Here is a 17361-nt window from a genome sequence, read left to right on the forward strand (position 1 = left end):
AGGTCAGTATTTTAATTTGCATTAAGGTTGAGTTTATTATGTAACTGTTATTTAAACTGTGAGTTTCTAGTACAAATACTAATAATATATCGATTAGAAGTCAGGGAAAAGGCAAGTGTTTAAAACACAAGGAACTAAAGAGTAAATAAGGTAACTGCCCCGAAGCCAGAAACTTCATGCAGAAGAGACTGGAGTAAAAGCATGCCATGAATTTTGTGCTTTTTATATTTTGTTAGTAGCGATCATAGTTTGTAAACTGAGAATATCTTCATTCAGATTCTCTCTTTGCCATCATTTGGTTTGGTATGTTAAATAGGCTGACGTTAGAATGAGCAACAAATTTCCTTTCTGTAGTAAATACCAAAATTGCCTCCAATTTCATTGGAATCATTATAAAAGCAAGATAAACTTTTAAATTCCCTGGCTTTGTTTGGTTTTAATGGCATTCGTATCTTCTGGATTATAAGGTAGGTCAATGCAATGTGCACTTCTTACTTCATAGGGGTTGACTTTGTCGCCTGTGTGCTACGCTAGCATGTTGTTACATAAATTCAGAATTGTTGGGGCTAGAATACTTGCAAACAACATTTCAGAATACTTTTTTTTAATCAGTCAAAAGAAGACAACGACTACACTTTATGTCTGTCATCATGTTTTCTGTCATTTGGATAAGAAAGTATGTGTTAGACTTCTAGAAATTTTTCTGTAGCAGTATATTTGATGGTGTGAATAGCTCTGTTTATTCATTAAATGTTAGAGGAGAGGGTCAAGTCAATAGCTGTGGAAGAAACACAACAAAATAGCCCAGGACTTCACCTTGCATTTTATTAAAACCTGTGTTCTAATATTTTAATTTTCTTTACATAGTAACATATTAATTCATGAGTGTACACACATTGTCTCTGAACTATTGGGTATTCTTACTCTAGCTAATTTCTTTTTCAGGAGAATTTGAAAAAAAAAGCTAAGGGTTTTAGTATTTAATCTCTTCAAGCAGAAAAGGCAGGCCAATGACATGCTTTGTCCAAAGTGGAACTTATTAGTGCAGTACAGCTGCTGACTTAGCCACTGATTAAATTATCCTCAAAAAGAAAATTGTTGTTTTGTTTTTCTGAGTACAAAGATTTTAGAAGAGAGCATATTAAGGATACTTGATTCTTGCAACTTGTATTAACTTATTTTTGTTATTCTGTTTATAGGTGAATTGAAAACATTAATGCCACTTGACCGTGAGCAGCAAGCGGTTTATTACCTTCTCGTGAAAGCCACAGATGGAGGAGGAAGATTCTGCCAGGCTAATATTATTCTGACTCTGGAAGATGTGAATGATAATGCCCCAGAGTTTACAGCTGATCCGTACTCCATTACAGTATTTGAAAACACAGAGCCTAAAACCCTTTTGACAAGAGTGCAGGCAACAGATGCAGATGCAGGTATGCATTCTTTGACCAATACTTTTGTCATGGTCTCAAAGTTACAGTAATGTTTATTTAGGCTTACCCTGAAAGGTGTTAAGTCTTTCGATGGAACTGACAGATGTTCAATACCTCTCAGGATTAGACTCCTGAACGATATATTTAGGTCTACTAAATCATGTAACACCTGACTTTCATATGTGAGTAGCTTGGAAAACATCCCTTTTGTCTCTCTGTGTTAAAAAGAAGAGGGAGGAGGGAGACAAAATTTAGGTTATTTTTTGTGTGCTAAGCTGTTATGGTCAGTTACATCCTTTTACTCCTGGTGTAAGTAAAAGGAAGACCAAGTATACTTGTGTAAATATTTATTCATAGATTTTGAATGTGTGCTCCTCAGGAAAGCCATTGATGATCACACCATAAAGAGAACCGGTCAATTACAATTTTATGTAGGGAGTAGATGATCTTAAGAAGGCCACTTCCAACTGCACTACTCTATTCTATTCTAAAAGCATATGCTGCCCATTAAGATTTTTGCTATCTCTTTCATCACTGTTTAGTTACAATTATTTAAGTGAACACAAACTGAAAATGACATTAGATAGAATTCGTTCTTAGGCTTTGTTTTTGGAAGGAAGAACAAAACAGCATAAAGTCTTTATTTAAAAGTGTATGATTTCCATATATCAGCAGTTTATTAATCACGTAATTAGTAGTTGCCTCAGTTTCTTGAAACAACTAACCTGCTTTGTGCTATGATATAGCTAGGTTGCTGAATTGAAAGGCAGCAGACAGATGTTTTCACACTTCACTACTCTTTGAGACTCTGGAGCAAAATACTTGGCCCAAAACCCTGTAGGCTTTTTGTTTGCTCTGCTTTACAGCAATGTTTGCCAGAAATGACGTTCCTGTTAATTTTGGGTTGTAGTTCTTAAATAAACTTACTGGAATGATGTCTAGTTATTTGATACTGCCGAACTCTTCCATATCCTCCTGTGTTATTTTTTAAGCCTGCTAAGCAGATGCTGTTTGTTCTAAAGTTATAATTAGATTTGTATTACTAATCGTTTCATATTAGCTAGTACTGTGACTGAAGCAGAACCATGCTTCATGTTTTTTGTCTGGCAGAAAATTGGTGCAATGAAGTGTTAGCTTAATTTTTTTAAATTAATTACATCTTTTTGGAAATCATTCTGCCCTTGACAGGAGCCTTTACCTCCTGCTGAAATTTGCTTTAGCATGAATGATAGTCTTTAATATGCATATTTTATTTCTATAGCTATTAGACCTGTTATTATGTTGGTGTATTTTGACTGCTGATTCAAATTCTGCCAATGTTTTCAAAATGCAGGAATGAACCGCAAAATCCATTATTCACTGGTGAACTCTGCAGAGGGCCAGTTCTCTATCGATGAATTCTCTGGAATCATCCGGTTGGAGAAGCCTTTGGATAGGGAATTACAAGCTGTGTACACTCTGATTTTGAAGGCTACAGATGAAGGTTTACCTAGAAGACTTTCTTCCACAAGTAGTCTTATAGTTTCCGTTTTGGATATAAATGATAATCCACCTGTATTTGAGCATAGGGAATATAGTGCAAGTGTATCAGAAGACACTTTGGTTGGAACTGAAGTTATACAGATCTACGCTGCAAGCAGGGACATTGAAGCCAATGCTGAAATCACATACTCAATAGCCAGTGGGAATGAACATGGAAAATTCAGTATTGATTCAACAACAGGTAACAGATTGCAACTGGTCTTACTGCAATGTTTATCCTGAAAGGATATGTTAGCCTCACCAAGAATAGTGCTTATACTATGTTCTGCAATAATTCATCCAAATATATAATGCATAATCTATGTGCATCATCCATACCGCCATCCTGGCTGCGAAACCAGTGCTACTGTCTCTTTGCCCGTTTTGATGGGATGCCTACTAAACGAGTGCAATAGAATGTAGAATAGAAACTTCATTTATCGCTGTTAGTTATTATTATTTGTGTTAGATTCATAGACACAGATCCATATAACACTAAATTGGGAGGAGCTGTTGACTCCCTCGTGGGTAGAGAAGCCTTGCAGACATCTTGACAAATTAGAGGGCAGGGCAATCAGCAACCACTTGAAGATACCAGAAGTAAGCAACAGATTCTGCACCTGGGACAGGGCAACCCTGGCTATATGTACAGACTGGGGAACAAGGGGCTGGAAGGCAGCCCCACAGGAAGGCATCTGGGGTTTCTGGCTGACAGCAAGTTGAATATGAGCCTGGCTGCCCTCGCAGCCAGGAGGGCCAACCATACCCTGGGTTGCATCAGGCCCAGCACTGCCAGCTAGGAAAGGGAAGGGATTGTCCTGTTCTGCTCTAGGCTGGTGCGGCATCACCTCAAGCACTGTGTGCAGTTCTGGTGTCCCAATATAAGAAGGACATAAAACTGTTAGAGAGTGTCCAAAGAAGGGCTACGAAGATGGTGAAGGGCCTAGAGGGCAAGATGAAGAGTGGCTGAGGTCCCTTGGTTTGTTCAGCCCAGAGCAGAGCAGGCTGAGGGGAGGCCTCATGGCGGCCTGCAGCTCCCTCACGAGGGGAGCGGAGGGGCGGCCGCTGAGCTCTGCTTTCTGGGGACAGCGACAGGACCCGAGGGAACAGCACAGAGCTGGGACAGGGGAGGGTCCGGCTGGGTGTTAGGGAAAGGTTCTGCACCCGGAGGGTGGTCGGGCACTGGGACAGGCTCCCCAGGGCAGTGGTCACGGCACCAAGCCTGTCAGAGTTAAAGAAGCATTCGGACAATGTTCTCAGATGCATGGTCTGATTTTTGGGTGGTTTTGTGCAGTGCCAGGAGTTGGACTCAATGATCCTTGTGGATCCCTTCCAACTCAGGATATTGTATGATTCTAAGATATAGCTGGCAAGAGTAAAGGTTTCCTAGCTGGAATGTTCCCCATCCAGGGAGAAAGACGTGGTTTTGTAATGATAGAAGCATAATAGTCTTTTCACAAAAGCCATGTAATCAGAATGAGTGGCCAGACTCTGTAAAAGAAAGATCAGAAATTAAATTGGCAGAGAAAAATACTCATTGGCCTACAAAGACAGTAATTCTAGAGGAGTTTGATGCAGCATTAAAGAGAGATTGGAATATTCTATTCAAGCGTACATCCAGCGTGACAGTGGAGATTTTAGGCTTGCGTGTTAATCAGATTTAGTCTCTGGAAGCACTTAGGTTCTTTGGAAAAATTTGCCCTACTAATGACAATACTTTTGGGTAGAAATCATGATTTTTTAAACAAAGTTAACAGCAGTTATTTATACTGATGCAACAGAAATTGTAAATCTTCCTAATGCTTTTTCCAGTGTGCACACTGGTGCTATAGTGTAGAAGTACTTTGCTAGTTTTTCTTCACATATTTGAAAGAGGGTTCCAGGAAAACACTCTTTCAGCTGTAAATTAGTGTGTATATTAGCAACTGAACTATTTTAACTATTTGGTTATGAGCTCGCACTTTAACTCAGATATTTCTATCAATCAAAAGTCATGATCAGACACTTCTGTTACTGGAGTATCCTTTGTATTCTCAATACCTGAAATTAATGTTGGTCAGAAGGAAAGACAAGCTAAAGATGTTTTTGTATTTTGGGTTAATTTTAATTGAAAATATTAAAAAGGACATTTTCTAAACTTCATTATTTTCTTCTTTTTTAATTATATAATGTGAGCCAGGTGGTTTTAAATTATAAGAGTCTTTTGTGGTAGTGGCAGGAACTTCTGATCTTTTTTTGTGTAAAGCCTGATTATCTCACTGTGTAGCTCGAGCTTTACAGTGACAAGTCGAGCCCTGAAGAAGCTGAGTATTCATCAGAACAAAATCAGAAGATGCAGTATATAATACTACAGTAACAGTGGAATTTCTATGTTTTTATTTTCTCCAATAGGAGCCATTTTTATCATTGAAAGCTTGGATTATGAAAGTTCTCATGAGTATTACTTGACAGTGGAAGCCACAGATGGAGGCACACCTTCATTAAGTGATGTTGTAACAGTGAATATTAATGTAACAGATATCAATGACAATACTCCAGTGTTCAGCCAAGACACCTACACTGCAGTAATCAGTGAAGATGCTGTGCTTGAACAGTCAGTCATTACAGTACGTATTGTCATTTTTTTCCCCTGAAATACTCTGTCATAACAATCATACTTTCAGTCTTGAAGGAATAAATATTGATTTGAAGATGGGGATAAATGAATAGATAAGTTTGCCACTGAGTAACTGAAAAATATTTTGAAAAAGTTTCAGAACCAGCAACATGAAATGCTATGGGGAAGTAGATGTTATTTTGTGATATATTTTTGTTCTCCTCATCAGAACAGGACTTAAAATAATTTCCTGAATTTCTTCTGAAAATTAAATGATATTAATATGTTCTGAATATTATGTTTGTCCTGAGAACTATGTAATATGTTAGACCAAACCAGCTATGATCATCTTCAGGATGAGTTTATTTAAACAATGATAGAGTATACTTAGACTGTTTTAAATGAGCCTATAATGTTCCTTAGGTTATGGCAGATGATGCTGATGGACCTTCCAACAACTATATTCACTATGCAATTATAGATGGCAATCAGGGAAATCCTTTTACAATTGACCCTACCAGGGGTGAAATAAAAGTGACTAAACTTCTAGACCGAGAAAAGGTAAGTTTTCTATACTTCTTGAGCAGTTGGGATTTAGTTAGGTATTTACTTTTGATGACCACCATTTTTGGATTATATTTGTAAATTAACATTTCAAACATTCCAAAATTAATACAGCCATAACAGAAGTGAAAGTATTTATGTCAATGCCTTTTGAGGTTGGGGGGTAGGGGACATCTGCAAGGGGAGAGAAAGGATTAAATATATAAAGGCAAGCTTTAATGGAGAGTTGTGCTAAAATATTTCTTCCTTAAAAGAAAAGCTGTGTTTCTTTGTTATTCTTTCTTTATTCTTTAGTGAATGTGTAATTTATTTTTTTATTATTATTATTATTTATTAGATTTCAGGATATACTTTGACAGTTCAAGCTTCAGATAATGGAAACCCACCTAGACATAACACAACCACAGTTAACATTGATGTTTCTGATGTAAATGACAATCCTCCAGTATTCTCAAAAGGAAACTATAGCGTTATCATCCAGGTAAACTAAACACATGCAGTGAAGTTTTAGTAATTAAAACAATAATATTATTTGAGTGTTAATTTGTGACTTGAAATATTCTGCAAGATAAGATAAACCTAATGATTCCATTTTATTTTACTGTGTTTTTAATTAATGTTGTCAGTGAGACTGCCTACTTGAACAAGTATTAAGGGTTACAAAATCCATGTTATGCAGTCTATGTAGAAACTTATTTTTCAAATAGTGTGTCCTTTTTATTTCATGTGTGTATGTGTATATATCAATGATACATTGAATTCGTATGTATAATGTTCTTCAAATCATGCATAATAATTTTGCTGTTACTTTTTGATCTTGGAGTTACTGCTTGGGAAAAGATACTTTAGGTATATGTTACTGTGAAACAGATAGCTCAAGAGTTAAATTCATATTGTTCTCTTCTGGGATCAGAGGCAATTACAAAACAGGAGTAGTATTTTGTATGGCTACATACCATCCTTTGACTAATTTCACACCTTAGGATGTTAGTAGTGGGCTAGATTCTCAAATGGCTGTCAAGTATTTGCCTGATTCAGAAAACTCTCTGCTAAAGCAAAGATAGCAGAGACAGCTTCTGTACTTCTTTTCTTCCTGAATCCAGTAGAGGATGAATGGAAAGAAACAAAGGAATCACATTAAGAACTCTATACTGGTAATCTAAGTCAGCTCAATTCCTTGGGTCCTTTTGCTGTCACTGGTGCCTGGCCTTGTACGACAGATAAATGAGGATCAAGCAGTGCTATCTGGTACACTGTGCCATCCAAATGTACTACTTCTATTCAAGAACATATACATGATTTGTAAAGGTACTTTTCCAAAAGAGGACAAGGTGATTCATTTCTACCCAACATTTACAGTATGCAATTAAGGTGTTGTGATTTTTTTTTTTAAAGCGAGATTTGTATTTTTGTGTGTTGTCCAAGATACTTTGCTTTCCCCAGATACAGTCTTAAGCCAATGTTAGTTAGTGTTGGTAATGTTTCCTCCACTCAACTAAAAAAGAAGACCTGTTTTATCGTTCATTTATATTAGCCCATCCCAGTATGAGGGACACAGAGAAGAAGCTGAAGGAGTTGACCAAGAATGCTGGTCTGCATTTCCTGATACATTGGAAATGTACAAATTTGGACGCAGTTGGAAATATGATTAGCTATTATGAAAACCAAATTAACTTAGTTGTCAAAATGTAAATATTTGTATTTTTAACTTATGGGTCCTTGTCTGCTTTGCTTAAAAGGAAGAAAAAAGAAAAAAGCCCAGGCTGCAATGTCTGATAAAATTAACTTGACAGAATGTCACCTACTTACTCTCTCAAGAACAGAGAGTATGCTTGTTAGGAGGTTTTGCAAGCATGAAAGAATAGCATTTTATTATTATTGTACTTTGCAATAACACTTTTTTTTGCATTTAAAATATGTATATATAAAAATCTGGTAAATATGGCATAACATAAATATTCTAGGAGAGGTGTTATGAGTGTTAGATAAGGTTGTATGTGTGTATCAGATCCATGATAAACCTAAGTGTGTGAGGTGTCTGAAACCTGGGGCATCCACACGATGCAAAATTGACATTTTATGATGCAAACTTTTAAACCAGGATTTCATATTTTAACCAGACCATGGCTGTAGTCAGAACAACAATAAGGGACACAATGGGTTAGACAGAATAGCATGCTTTTGTAGTCCTCCCAAAAAAGGCATTAGATTATTCTTAACAGGTGTTTTAGCTAAATTTGAAATCTTTGCCAATTAAGTAATTAATCTACTATAATTTTAATTCAGACCAAAAGTAGAAATAGATGTACAAGGCTAAGCTACTTTTAACAATCTCAAAGTTAAAAAAATAAAGTTTAAGAATGTGCTGCCTTTATTGTTTTTGTCATTATAAACAGAGGGTGGTGTTTTTTCTTAATGTTGTCGTTCTGATTTCACTGATACTGACTGACTGGCTTGACAGTGATTTTTTTTTTCTGTTGTGAAAAATCAATCTTACTGTATATCTTCATTTACAACAAAACGGATGTGGTTGTGTTATACATTTATAGGAAAATAAGCCTATTGGATTTAGTGTGCTGCAGCTGGTGGTGACAGACAAAGATTCTTCTCACAATGGTCCTCCTTTCCTCTTCACCATCCTGAGTGGAAATGAAGAAAACACTTTCCAGATTAACCAGCAAGGAGTACTGACAACAACTGCTGCACTGAACCGAAAAGTGAGGGATCACTATTTACTTCACGTTAAGGTAGGATACACTGTGTCTAGCTGTTTTGTGTTATTACTATGAGTACTAAACTTTTTCCACTCATGCTAAATCCACCACCTTTTCCTGTTACTTGGAGGATAGCCACTTGTCTTTCTCAGAAGATCTTGACATGCTAAGTAGTTATTTGAGGCATGTCCCTTGTGGGAGAATCTTCAGAGACAGTCTTGATTTAAATGGAAGTCTACACAGGTGTAATAGTAACCTTAATTAAACTCAGTGGAAGTGCAAGGTGCATGAAATGTTAACAGGGTGAGCGTTCTTGATAAACCCTTTGCCTTTCACATGGGACGCATTTTTCAGCCTATGCATTTTGTTTTACTCTGGCATCTATCTGGAGAAACCAGCAGAGGATAAGTCTCTTGAGCCACCTACTATTTGCTGCAAACTTTCTCTGACAACCATCACTGTGATGCTTGAAGCCGTGAGCTGGACTGCACTGATAACAATGGAAACAGGGATTTTGAAAGTTTCACCTCATAGCAGTACTGGCATGTTTTTCTGTAGTGCTACATTGTTCTGTCAAGGGCAATTGAAAACAAATTAGTGGATGTATCACATAGCATTCAGCCTTGCTGTCTGATTCTCATAAACAGCACTTTAGTTGTAGGTCTCAGAATTTTGCAGTGGCAAAGAATTCAAAAATGACCCTGAAAGGCTATAAGTTGCTGCAGTTGTGCCGAAAGACCAGGCCATGTTCAAAAATCAGAGGTACATTAGCAGAGAGTACATAGCAAAGTTCTCTAAAATACTTTCTGCAACCTAACATAAAGTTCAAACCATTTTTTTTAATCAAATCCAGTCCTTTTAAATTCTTTAATAAATTAAGTAACTGTGACCAGGGAACTTGAAATTGGTAGGCTAAAAATAGTTGGCCTTAATTCTTACACTTCATTTCCAGATTCATGTTTTAAGAAAATTTCTCACCTTTATTTTTACATGGCCTACAGGAATTTTGTTTAATCTCCGTGTTATTCTCCTGTATAATATTGCACACAATTTCTGAGCAAATGTGCAGAGTGCTAGAGCAGTACTATTTGCTCCAGGGCATAGCGAATTCTGTCTACACTGGGGTAATAACCACAGTGTATTTACACATCTCTCTCTTTTCTTTGGGCAAGGAAAAAAAAAAATCCCACGGGTACTGTGATTTCCTGCTTGAGTCACTGAAATGTGGTATCAGGAGACATCAGTATAAGAACCAGCATAGATAAAGGCTCCATTTAAGTTCTAGATAAGGAACATGAGTATTCCTCATATAATATAAATATATATATATTTCCATATATATGGATGAAAAAGGGGGTAGGGACATAAATCGTCCCCCTGTCAGCTATTTTCTTCTCGGTAATGATCTGATGGGACAGATTAGCCTTGAAGTGATGGCTCTGTTGGCCTTTCTAGGCTGCACGAGTCCAAAACAGCAGTAGAGGTGGGCTTTGTCACTCTTATGTAATGGGCTTTCTAAATTTTTGTCACCTTTTTACTAAGGGAAGAACGCCAAGCAGTATTTTTCCTGTATGTGCTCTTAGTATCATACGAGATTTGTATTTTTTATTTTATATATTTTTTTCTGAGCAGTAACTGATTTCTATGTATTTTGCTTCTAAAGCATATTCCTGTGAATGCATGCAGCTGCAATTATGACTCTTCTGTGGAGCCTTACACTGTCTTTGTCCCTTTTCATGATTTACCTGAACATTTGGTCCTTCCTAACATGTCTGCCTGTATGAGGAACCTAACACCTTTCTCTAGGTGGATTTATTTTCATTTCCAAGCCACCTAGGCTGTAGGGTGCCTGTAAGCGTCCTGTCAGTACTTCATCTGTCTTACTTTTCAAACGTGATGCTAAAGATGTCTTTTTTCTAAGACTTTTTCTTCTTTGTTTCTAATGAATAAAAGGGGTATTTTAATGGCACACAGTAACTAAACAAGCATCTTAAAACAAATATACTCATTTAGAACAAAGACTTTTCAAAGATCATACATCCTAAAGCAGACTATACTAATGTCATTTTTTTTTTAATGCTGTTATCACCCAATCTCAATATTTTGTACCTGTCTCATCCTTTGATTTAAATGTTCCCTGTCTGGATTCTGGAAGTATGTCACTGTCTTTCAATTGCCATTTATCATCATTTATTATGATAGCTTTTTAAATTGACACAGTGCTATAATTTGCTATTATCTTTTCTTTAGTGAGTCAGCATACACAAGTATGAAGACATCCAAGACTAAAACTAGGCATTTCTATATCACAAGCCTTCAGTTTCAATGACACACACAAAAACAAATACATGACCTTCTGGGAAAAAATATTCTTTCCCTTTCCACTTAAAAGAATGACTTTTTTTTTTTTTTTTTTTTTTTACCCCAAAGGCATCTTCTCAAGTTTATCAGGTCTTTAATTTTTGTGTTTTCTTCTTGCAGCTCCTAAGTTGATGGCTGTGCATGATCTGTTGATGCTTGGTTTTGTTTTTTTAACTGACCTTCATTGCCCCTGCTTTTCAGTACTCACAGCTTTCACCTTCATTACTTTCTGAATGGATTGCTGAGGCAGAGGTCTTATTTTACAGGTTTACTCTAACTGTGAAAATCCTCCCGCTACAATACATATACACGCAAACCAGTACCACCAAGAAACTTTTACACGATCCTTTTATTTAACTTAAGTGTTTTTAAGAGAAATAAGGATTTTTTTCCAACAGCCACCTACATGTTCATGCCACTCACATTTGCTTTCCAAAGGAAATAGATTATCCATTAACAAATGTCTCACAGCATTTTACTGTGTGAAATCTCCAGCTATGAGTCATACAGTCTTTTGTGCCACACTCTGAAGTCTTTAGTTTAAAACCACAGCAAATTTTTAAATAACTGAACTATTGAAAAATATTTTCTCCTGGGGCTCTTCTTTCCTTCTTGCTGTCCATTTGTTACAATTTTGCTTGCCTGTTTGAGTATTTTCTTGTTTTCCCTTGGGCATTTGTCCTGTAGCTAAACTGCCTTCCTTGTCTTGTTTCCAGGCAGAAATCTAGGCAAAACAAAACTTTGCCAGCAAAAGCTCTCTCTCTCTCTCTCTCTCCCCCTCTCTCTCTCTCCTTATTTATGTTTGGGTAACTAGAGGTCAAGCTTCTAGCCATGCCTGGCTTTTGGAGTTACCGATAAAAATATGTAGTTTTCTGATGTATAAGTTACCTTTTTAAAATTCTACAATTATGTATATATATGCAGATAATCTTGTTCCAGAGTTTTTCTTTTTGCTTAAATTTAAATGAACAATCAAAAGCAGCTTCTCTGCGTAGATCTGCAGTGTGTACCACCTACCTGTAGTCATCGTAAAATTACTGTAAAATCTTTTGAACAGTGCAGTATATTTTCCCTCTGTTCTTGCACATCTGATCCAGTTCTTCTTTGCCTGTTTCTGTAACCTCACTTTCAGTAACTGGGAAACAGCTCTGGGAAAAAGCTAGAAGAGAAACAAGAACTGAGAAACAGCAAGAGAGAAAGAAAACCCAGGGGAATGCTGTTTTCTCACTCTTCTCAGTTTTTTTGTTCTCTCTTCATCCAGCAACGATGTATATTTTTGTCAAAAAAAGGGTGGAGGGCAGGAGACATGATGTTTAAAAAGGCTTTAAAATTGAATTAGGCTGATTTTATTAATTACTTTATTTGTCTGAAGCAAATACCATTACAGGCTGCTTTTTTCCTCTCCATGATTGCCAATCATCAATGAGAGCATAATTAATTATAACTTTCTACATACACTGTTTTAATTTTGCAGTACTGTTTGGTATATTGCATTTAGATTGTCTTCAAGACCAGCTCCTAATAACTCTGGTGAAGCATGTTGTAAATGCATACTCCATGAGTCATTTTGAGTTTGTAATTTTTTTCCATGCTTGAAATAAAAAAGCTTCAAGCACCATCTGCTGTCTGAAATCAGCTATTGTGCACTTCCTCTGTATTTGCCATAAGTGCTAGTAGCCTTCCTTCCATTTCCAGGTATTAATAGTACTGTATCCTTTTAATCTTAGAAGTGAAAACATGTTTGTGTGTGTGCACTTAATGAGTTTTCTGAATTTTCAAAATTAACTTTTCATAAATGTGCATTTATGAATTTTTTTGTAAAGCATTTTCCTGTAGGAACATTTTAGTTTTCTTTTGTATAGACAAATACAACACTACTGCATAGAGCACAATATCTACAGTAGAATTTGATGAGACAAAGCAAAAATTGAATTCTGTCCTCATCTTCCACTAGGTCACAGATAATGGAAAGCCACCGTTGTCATCTCTGACTTACATTGATATTAGAGTTATTGAGGAAAGCATTTATTCTCCAGCAATTCTGCCTCTGGAAATCTTTATTACAGCCTTTGGGGAAGAATACTCAGGTGGTGTCATTGGAAAAATTCATGCAACTGATCAAGATGTTTACGATACTTTGACATATAGCCTGGACCCCAAAATGGAATCCTTGTTCTCCGTTTCCAGTACTGGAGGCAAACTAATAGCACATAAGAAGTTAGATGTAGGACAATACCTCCTAAACGTCACAGTTACAGATGGAAAATTTACAACTGCAGCTGATATTACTGTGCACATCAGACAAATCACACAAGATTTACTAAATCACAGCATTGCAATACGCTTTGCAAACCTTGCTCCTGAAGAATTCATTGGGGATTACTGGCGCAATTTCCAGAGAGCTTTAAGAAACATCTTGGGTGTGAGGAGAAACGACATCCAGATTGTTAGTTTGCAGCCTTCTGATCCTCCTTCAAACCTTGATGTCCTCCTGAATATCGAAAAATCTGGCAGCTCTCAGCACCCAATGAGAATTTTGGTCCACAAGATAAACTCTTCTGTGCCTGACCTAGAGGAGATTTTAGGTGTCCGGATAATTGATGTTTTCCATAAGCTATGTGCGGGCCTAGACTGTCCTTTGAAATTCTGTGAAGAAAAAGTAACAGTGGATGAGAACATCATGTCAACCCACAGTACGGCCAGGCTGAGTTTTGTCACTCCCCGTCATCACAGAACAGCAGTTTGTCTTTGTAAAGGTAAGGAAAGCAGAAAAGATAACAGTATCCTTCAAATGATTTGTCTGGTTTTGAACAGCCATAATCCACTGGGTAAAATGAATATTACAGGGCAAAGAGTAAGAATGTCCTGTAACCCTCACTGCAATGTTTGCCTAATTTTATTCAGGGTAAGGAGTAATTCTTCTCTTAAAACGAGGTAGTGAGATTTTATATAATGTTGTTGTGGTTTAGCCCGGCTGGCAGCCAAACACCATACAGCCGTTCTCTCACCCTCCCCCCTCCCTCTCCGGGATGGGGGAGAGAAACGGGAAAGTGAAGCCTGTGAGTTGAGATAAAGACAGTTTATTAAGACAGGGAAAAGAATAACAATAATAATAACAATAATAATAGTATTAATAGTAATAATGTGTACGAAATAAGTGATGCACAATGCAATTGCTCACCAGCCGTTGACCGATGCCCAGCCTATCCCCGAGCAGCCGGCCCCTCCACCCCGGCTAGCCACCCCTATATATTGTTCAGCATGACGTCAGATGGTATGGAATACCCCTTTGGCCAGTTTGGGTCAGCTGTCCTGGGTCTGTCCCCTCCCAGCTCCTGCTGCACCCCCAGCCTGCTCGCTAGCAGGACAGAGAGAGAAGCTGAAAAGTCCTTGGCTTGGTGTAAGCACTGCTCTACAACAATTAAAACATCAGCATGTTATCAGTGCTCTTCTCATTCTAATCCAAAACATAGCACCCTGCCAGCTACTAGGAGGAAAATTAACTCTGTCCTACCTGAAACCAGGACAAATGTAAGTTGATGGGAGGGGATTTTTATAGGTACCTCATCATTTTCTATTTTATGAAAGAAGTTCCTTTGATTGTTGCCTCTTCTAAATTGTCTGAAATAATGGCTATTCGGTCTTGGATGCACAAAAGTAAGTTCCTGCAAAGTACCTAAATATTTTCTGATTTCCACTTGGAGAAGTATCTCACAGAGCTTCCTAACTTGGCTCTGAATGACAGCTTGAACTGGGAAATTAATATGCATCAAAATACTTACAGGTATACAGGTTTATAAGAAATAATGAACTTGTCATTCACTCTTAGGAAAACATTGCTTTTTAAAATCATTAACTAACATTGCTGGCTGAAATCACACCTGAAGTAAATATTTAAAACCCATTCATTTTCTATCTCAAACACACAACTCTTCTCCTCTCCCTAAATGAATGTATTCCCTAAATTGAATGTATTTCATTTTACAGAAGGGAAATGCCCTGTAGTAAATAGTGTGTGTGAAGGAAACCCATGCCCTGAAGGTACAGAATGTTTAGGAGATCCAAAGGAAGGAAAATACACCTGTGTTTGCCATGACAGCAAGGCTGGACAGTGTCCTGGTGAGAAATTTTCTTTAAAAATCTCTGCCTAAAGCCATATTATTACTTTCCAAAGGTAAATTTGATTCCAGTCCAGTGTTAACACATTTCATGCTTTTCTGTATTCCTCAGAATCAGTTGGCTCTGCTGTGACATTTAGTGGGAGCAGCTATGTGAAATACCGTCTCATGGAAAACGAGAACAAAGAGGAAATGAAGCTGACAATGAGACTTAGAACCTACTCTGCTCATGCAGTTGTTATGTATGCTCGAGGAACAGACTACAGTATCTTAGAGGTACACATCTTAACCTCTTTTATTTTTACTATAATCTCTGTAGAGTTGTTACAGTTGAGAACTGCCTTCAAAGTAGAGTTTCTTGTAGGTCCTGGTGGCAAACTTGTACAGAATGCTTTTAATGTGTACAAAGAATCTGTTTTCTTCAATGTTTAAAGTTAATACTTAAAATAGATCCTTCATTTTTTTAATTTATTTGTGCGTAATACTCTACAAGTCCACACAGAAGTTGTTTTTAAACTATGTGGGAAGTTAGTCACTTAAAACACAAGATTAAAGGCACATCTTCAAGTGCTGCAATCTTTTGATGATGATCTGTGAGTTCTTTACTGGAGAAAAAAATGTACTATGCATTTTAATTAAAAGAATCCTATAAAATGAATCACAGTCACGGTGAATGTTTGGAATACAATGTCAGTAAACTGCTCTTTATGAACACCACCGTAACCTCATCTCTCCAGCAAACAAAAACTTTTATAGGTATCAATATTTTAAAGTTCTACCTTTTGCAGGGATTCTCTGACTGTGTGGTCCACTTGTTGATGATGTGTCTTTCTTCCATAGATTCACCATGGACGGCTGCAATATAAATTTGATTGTGGTAGTGGACCTGGGATTGTCTCTGTTCAGAGCATTCAGATTAACGATGGTCAGTGGCATTCAGTATCTCTTGAAGTAGATGGAAATTACGCACGACTTGTTCTGGACAGGGTGCATACTGCATCTGGTACTGCTCCTGGTACACTTAGGACACTAAACCTAGATAATCATGTGTATTTTGGTGGTCATATTCGGCAGCAAGGTACAAGACACGGTAGGAGTCCTCAGGTTAGCAATGGTTTCAGAGGCTGCATGGACTCTATTGTACTTAATGGACAAGAGCTTCCCCTAAACAGCAAGCCACGAAATTATGCACACCTGGAAGAATCTGTTGATGTGACTCCTGGGTGCTTACTCACCACCACAGAAGGTTGTTCAAGCAACCCCTGTCAGAATGGAGGCATCTGCAATGCACTGTCAAATGGAGGTAAGCTGTGTTGGATTCTTCTATTCCACATCCGTGCCCTGGAAAGCCAGAACAGCTTTGTGAATAATTCTTGCTTTTCCAGTGAGTTGTAGAAGGCTTGTAGAAGGCTGGTTGTTAGCCAGGTAGAAAGGCTGTGTCTGCCTGTGGTCTAGGCTCGGTTCCTTGGGATAGGAAGTAGGCAAAGCTCATGAAGCAAAGTCGGGATTTACTCTTCAGTGTCAAAACCTGAGGTCTGTTCTCTAACTGCCTACATTAGAGCTTAAAAATTTCTGAAAACATTGTGACAAGCTTGAGTTCTGTGAGACAAGTGGAAGTTAACCTTGAGTAATACTCAAGAAAAACTTGACTGTTGGACTTTCATTCATCTTTTGATAAAATATTTTCTATGCCTATCCTCTCTCTCTTTCAACGAGTAGGGCGGGCAGGGAGGATTTTGTCTTGAATCCAGTAGAGCCACATGTGCCTTTCAAAAAGTGTATTTGATTTCAGGTTACTACTGCAAGTGTGCTCCTCTGTTCATGGGAACTCACTGCGATGTAAGCGTCAACCCATGTGCTTCCAATCCCTGCCTTTATGGTGGTACTTGCATCCCAGTCAGTGATGATTTCATCTGCCAATGCCGAGGACAATACACAGGCCAAAGGTATGTTTGTATGGTGGGGCTTTTTTGTACAAATGAACCCATTAGATCAAAATAGAAATCAGGAAAAAACAAAAACAAAACAACAACAAAAGTTACATTTATAGCCTA

The 17361-nt window shown here is 37.5% G+C and overlaps 1 protein-coding gene across 5 annotated transcripts in view; it reads left to right on the forward strand.

Moving 5' to 3' along the window:
* The window catches only part of FAT1 (FAT atypical cadherin 1), a 109417-nt gene that overhangs the window by 83340 nt on the left and 8716 nt on the right, over nucleotides 1–17361 (forward strand). For all 5 annotated transcript variants that reach the window (XM_035557814.2, XM_035557818.2, XM_035557819.2 and 2 more), the window contains exons 13-23: nucleotides 1200–1433; nucleotides 2767–3156; nucleotides 5346–5560; nucleotides 5974–6111; nucleotides 6452–6595; nucleotides 8664–8861; nucleotides 13144–13945; nucleotides 15177–15308; nucleotides 15420–15583; nucleotides 16148–16610; nucleotides 17100–17253. In XM_035557814.2, coding sequence (XP_035413707.1) covers nucleotides 1200–1433; nucleotides 2767–3156; nucleotides 5346–5560; nucleotides 5974–6111; nucleotides 6452–6595; nucleotides 8664–8861; nucleotides 13144–13945; nucleotides 15177–15308; nucleotides 15420–15583; nucleotides 16148–16610; nucleotides 17100–17253 — 3034 coding nt within the window. The remainder of the gene's footprint in view (nucleotides 1–1199; nucleotides 1434–2766; nucleotides 3157–5345; nucleotides 5561–5973; nucleotides 6112–6451; nucleotides 6596–8663; nucleotides 8862–13143; nucleotides 13946–15176; nucleotides 15309–15419; nucleotides 15584–16147; nucleotides 16611–17099; nucleotides 17254–17361) is intronic.

This window comes from Cygnus atratus, chromosome 4 (genome assembly GCF_013377495.2).
Source record: "Cygnus atratus isolate AKBS03 ecotype Queensland, Australia chromosome 4, CAtr_DNAZoo_HiC_assembly, whole genome shotgun sequence".
NCBI lineage: Eukaryota > Metazoa > Chordata > Aves > Anseriformes > Anatidae > Cygnus > Cygnus atratus.